Source organism: Scleropages formosus, chromosome 6 (assembly GCF_900964775.1).
Source record: "Scleropages formosus chromosome 6, fSclFor1.1, whole genome shotgun sequence".
NCBI lineage: Eukaryota > Metazoa > Chordata > Actinopteri > Osteoglossiformes > Osteoglossidae > Scleropages > Scleropages formosus.
Genome location: NC_041811.1, coordinates 2,800,440 through 2,805,775, shown reverse-complemented (window position 1 = coordinate 2,805,775; position 5,336 = coordinate 2,800,440). Strand labels below are relative to the sequence as shown.

The following is a 5,336-nucleotide window of genomic DNA, read 5'->3' as shown; positions in this document are numbered from 1 at the left end:
GCGAGTCGTAGCCTATCCCGGAGACATTGAGTGCAAGGCTGAAGGGATGGGGGGGCACACCCTGGACAGGACGCCAGTCCATCCCAGGGCCACAACTAGGCACCCAGGCACACAGTTGGGCAAAGGTACTGGAGCAATTGCAGGGCAAGCAAGAAAATAACCCCGATATGAAAAACTTTATCATCTTTTACAGTTATGCGCAGTTTGCATTTACTTTATGGTGTGAAAGAGCATATAAGGTTTTTGAGTAACTTGCCTTCACAACAGCTTTTTCCTCTATATAAGCAACAGATTGTGAGTGTTTTTACCTTTTATCGTCTATCTGCTCACACAGCCTCATTGTGTACCTTTCAATTTATTTTCATAATTACGTGAATTTATTATTTGTGAGGGATTTTAGAGTTAAAATCCAGCAATTTCCAAATGACTCCCTGGGGACCCCATTATTTCTGTATATTTGCTGTCCCACTACTGGCTGTGTGTGTGTGAGTGTGCGTGTGTGTATGGGTGGGTGGAGGTTTTTCTAACACTCCTCCAGAATATTGATGCATTTGTGTATACAATCCCCTGCTTAGTCTGAGGTTCCTCTCAGAATTTATTGCACATTCTACACTGGCTGCATTGTTCATGACCTGCCGTGGCTCAGCAGCTAATATATTGCAGGAATATTTACTTTGCGAAAGCTGATTTTGTGCAAAAATGCCTTAGAAAAGCATTTCATGTGTGGCCAATATTTAGTACATCACCATCACCCGCAATCGGCATTTCATAACCCATTTTTTACATCTCTCACTGGGATGTCTCATGCTAAGAACTCACATACAAAATGTAAAGAGCATCAATGTGTAAAACTGTGTTAATAAAATGTTCATCTTTTAAGCATATGCATGGTATATAGGGGCAGCAGTGGTTTGAGCTGCTGGTTTGCAGTTGAAGGACATAGGCTTGATTTGTACTTCTTGCCGTAGTAACCTTTGAGCAGGGTATTTTTCCTGAATTGACACTGCAAAAATTACCCTGCTGTATAGATGGGTAATTCAGTGTAAGTAGCTTAATGCATAAACTAATGATTGTAAGCCACCTTGGCAAAATGTGAAATAATATGACAAATGCAATTTACTAAAATTATGTAATTATATGTGAAATTAAGTGGTACATGTAATAAGTGAGGCAATACACCAATGTGAGCACGAATGAGCTTTATTGAGGAGGAGCACAGCAGGGATCATCAGCACACACATTTCCATTCCTGTCCCAGCCCCAATGCGGGAATGTGACAAGGTGACCAAGGACGGTCTTCCTATGTACTGTATTCTGTAGCATGGGATCTTTGATCTTGCGTTTATATTCTTACTCAGTTGTGCTGACTTGCAGTTTCCTTATATATAGCACCTCAGTTGGCGCACATGTCGCTTGTTACTCTGGGGTTTAGCTCGTCTTGTTAGCACAGGTTTTCATTCTCTGGCTCATTCGTTTGCAGCTCTTGGCTCAGTCCTTCTTTTTCTCAGTGGGCTTCTCCTCTGTTGCTTCCTTCTTTTCCTGCTTTCCAGCATCTGCCTTCTTCTCTTCTTCTTTTACTGCATTGTCACCTCCCTTGGTTTCTGCCTCTTTGGTGTCCCCCTCATCTTTCCCTGCTTCTTCTGTTTCCTCTTTCTCATCTTTTCCTACCTCTTCCTCTCCAACTCCCTCCTCTTCTTCTGCAGCATCCTTCTCCGCATCCTCGTCTTTTCCACCCTCTTCAGTTGCACCTTCCTCTTCTTTTCCACCTTCTTCTTCTCCACCTTCCTCATCTTTTCCTGTCTCTTCATCTCCACCTTCCTCATCCTTTCCAGTCTCTTCATCTCCACCTTCTTCCTCTTTTTCAGCTTCTTCATCTCCACCTTCCTCACCTTTTTCGGCTTCTTCCTCCTCTACCTCTGCATCTTTTACTTCTTCTTCTTCCGCCTCTGCTTCCTCTCCCCCCTTGTCTCCTTCCTCCTCCTTCTCTCCCTCGTCTCCCTCTTTCTCAGTGTCTTCCTCAGCTGCTGCTTCTCCCTCTTCACCCTCAGCAGTGGCTGCAGTGAAAGACAATATTTCTATATCAACACCATGGCACTTGAACAGAACTCTCGAATAGTGACCCAGTAGTCAACTAACCTTCTTCCTCCTTGGTTTCCTCTTCTTCTTCCTGAGGAAGGGTTGCCTCAGCTCGCTGGGCCCGGCTCACAGCAATCACTTCATCGGCTGCTGAGAGGGAGGAGCCAAACAAGTAGGGAGTGGTGGAAATCAAGCCAGTCTGCAGGGAGAACATCGGCCGGGCAAAGGAGGGGGCAGAGGCTAGACTGTGGGCCACACCCACATTGAAGCGCATCTCCTCCCCTTCCAGTAGTTTCCTGGAGAAAGGTGCAAAAGGGTGAACAGGGAAGTGGACATGTGAGAAGAGCAATGGAGATTGTAGGGAAGGGCTGTGGATCTGGATTTCCTGTGTTTGCTGTAACGTGATGTCTGAAATGTCAAGGTCACATTTCCTAAATAACAAGAGAGACAATTTTACAAATTAATAAAGAGCTTATCAATCCTAGACCTGTAGGCAGCGATCTCAATGTCCAGGGCCATCTTGACATTGAGCAGGTCCTGGTACTCCCTCAGATGACGAGCCATTTCATCCTTGGTGGCCCGGAGCTCTTCCTCCAGCTGTCTGATTGAGTCCTGCGAGTGAAAGAGGGGCCTTTAACCTGAGGACAGGTTCTGAGATGGCAGTCAGAGAATGGGGCAAATAATACAGTTTTGGGATTTCATGTAATTATTGTGTGCATAAAGCTATAGAATCAGCATCAGAATGTTTTATTTATTTCTGATATACTCTTACAGCATGGGGTCACAGTGGCGCAGTGGCGCAGTGGGTTGGACCACAGTCCTGCTCTCCGGTGGGTCTGGGGTTCAAGTCCTGCTTGGGGTGCAAGTCCTGCTTGGGGTGCCTTGCGACGGACTGGCGTCCTGTCCTGGGTGTGTCCCCTCCCCCTCTGGCCTTATGCCCTGTGTTGCCGGGTAGGCTCCGGTTCCCCCGTGACCCCGTATGGGACAAGTGGTTCTGAAAGTGTGTGTGTGTACACTCTTACAGCATAAGCCTTTATGAGAAACCTTGTGCTATGTGTTGAATGCCATTGTATGGACTGTGGCCTAAAATGTGACTTTGTAAAATAACTAAACATTGTATCCATAGTCTTCAAATTTGCATGCCAATTTAATATTGCTTTATGGTACCTCGGACGTACTGCATTTTAGTTCTTCTATGGAAATTGAGGATTGATTAGGCTAGAGTACCACTACTCACCTGCATAGCGGCAATCTCAGTGCTCTGCTTCTCTTCCAGCTCCAGCAGCTGCCGCTCAAGTGCCTGGTTGATTCCCTTGCAGGCGTCGATCTCCAGGGTGCGCTCCTGCAGCAGCCGGCGACACTCGCCCACCTCGTCTCTGGCGTTGCGGGCAGCATCGTTCTGGCGCACAGCACTCTCTGCCAGGGCACCTGCCTTGCTGCGGAACCAGTCTTCTGCTGACTGCATGTTGCGCTGAGCCAGGCGCTCGTACTGGGCTCGGATGTCACGCAGTGCTGCCGACAGGTCAGGTGCAGCTGTTTCTGTCTGCACGGACACCTGGGCACTGTACTGTGCCTGCGCCTGGAGCTCGGCGATCTCACCCTCATGCAGCCGCTTCAGGAAGGCCAGCTCATCCAGCAGGGTGTCGGTTTGCTTCTCAAGCTCAGCGCGGGCCAGTGCTGCCTCATCTGCACCCTTCCGGGCCTCCAGTAGCCGAGCCTCAGCATCCTCGCGGGCCAGGACCTCTTCCTCATAGCGGGCCTGCAGACCCCGCAGCGCTTCCTCAAGACGGTCCCGTCGGCCCTGGGCGGCCTGCTTCTCAGCCCGCGCCTCCTCTACAGCGGCCCTCAGCTCGCGCACCTCCTGCTCATAGAGTGCGTGCAGGCGGGATGGCTCACCATGCCGGCGCCGCAGTACGAGGAGCTCTGCCTCCAGGGCATGGTTGCGTTGCTCCAGCTCATGCACGTGCTCGATGAAGCTGGCAAAGCGATCATTGAGATCCTGCAGCTGGGCCTTCTCCTGCGTACGCACTGCCCTGAACTCGGAGCTCACTTGTGCCGCACGGCTCAGATCCACCTCGGCGCCCACCGGGGAGACAGCCACTCGGCCGTGGTAGGTAGAACTTCGCAGGCGGGACATACCCCCAGCAGGAGTGGAGAGGGGGGCAGCATAGCTTGAGTAAGCAGAGCGGGATCCAATCACAGAGCTGCTGCGCACTGTGGTCCGGGGGCTGGCGTCTGCATAGCGCCGCCGGTACACTGAGGAGAAGTAGGGCTCGTAGCCACTGGAACTCATGACTGCCTGGTGCCGTCACAGGGAGCTGGGTCTGCGCCTCTGCCTCTGCAGCTGCAGTGCCTCTTATAGGGGGCAGAACTCTGACGCATGCATTTTGTCGAGCCCTGACAGGCAGGATCGATAGTCCGGCATGCAGCCCTGGGTTTGGGTTGCAGGAGATGGGGGGGGCTGGGAATGGGATGGGACCCACCAGCAGCACAGAGGGAAAATTAAGGGAGTAGAACAAGCATTGTGATAATACACAGCCTGGACATCTTGTGTGATTTTCATTTTGTACAGATGTTATTTGTATTTTGCTCCTTATAAAATAGCACTGCTTAAGATCAGATTAAAAGTACAGCATGTAAGGTAGTTTAAGTTTAAGAAAGCCAGCTGCTAACAGAAACTGTGCAGCTAATCACACGTCGGTGTGACAAGGGCATGTGTGAAGGTGAACCAAGATCATGCATTTGCGCAGTAGACCATCACTATCCCTTGGATCTGTACCCACATGGTCCCTGCTATCACAGAGAGAGCGACTTGGCTAAGATCTGCTTGCTGCACTGCAGACTCCCCCCCATGGGCTGAGCACGAAGGCGCAGCACTGCCCCTACTGACCTAAGGTGAAAATGACATGCTGATGACTAAAAGCAGCAGAGGGAAATTAAGCTTCACATTTGATCCCACCCACAGATTATTAACAAAGAGATGTTGGTCAGAGAGCGGAAAGAATAAAAAGTCCCTGACCAGACCAGTGAGGTGCAAAGATGTTTGAAACACTAATCACTATTTTGCTTGCACATAGTGCAAATTCACCTTCAGATAAGAATGCCAATAAACACTCCAGGAAATCTACAGATAACCAAGCACGCACTACATCAATTGCATAACTTGTTAAGAAACTTAAACAGAGAAAGAAAAGCTATAAGAAAATATTTGTAAGTGTGATGTCATGTCATACTGTTGCAGATCACAGTGACACAGAATT

The 5,336-nt window shown here is 49.3% G+C and overlaps 1 protein-coding gene across 1 annotated transcript; it reads right to left on the bottom strand.

Moving 5' to 3' along the window:
• Nucleotides 1-1,193: 1,193 nt before the first annotated feature.
• Nucleotides 1,194-4,395, bottom strand: nefla (neurofilament light chain a). Its single transcript, XM_018734502.2, has 4 exons — nucleotides 3,314-4,395; nucleotides 2,564-2,688; nucleotides 2,137-2,372; nucleotides 1,194-2,054 (listed from the first exon to the last, which is right to left on the bottom strand). Exons 1-4 carry the CDS (start codon nucleotides 4,367-4,369, stop codon nucleotides 1,489-1,491), a joined length of 1,983 nt encoding a protein of 660 aa, XP_018590018.2. The 5' UTR covers nucleotides 4,370-4,395; the 3' UTR covers nucleotides 1,194-1,488.
• Nucleotides 4,396-5,336: the final 941 nt, after the last annotated feature.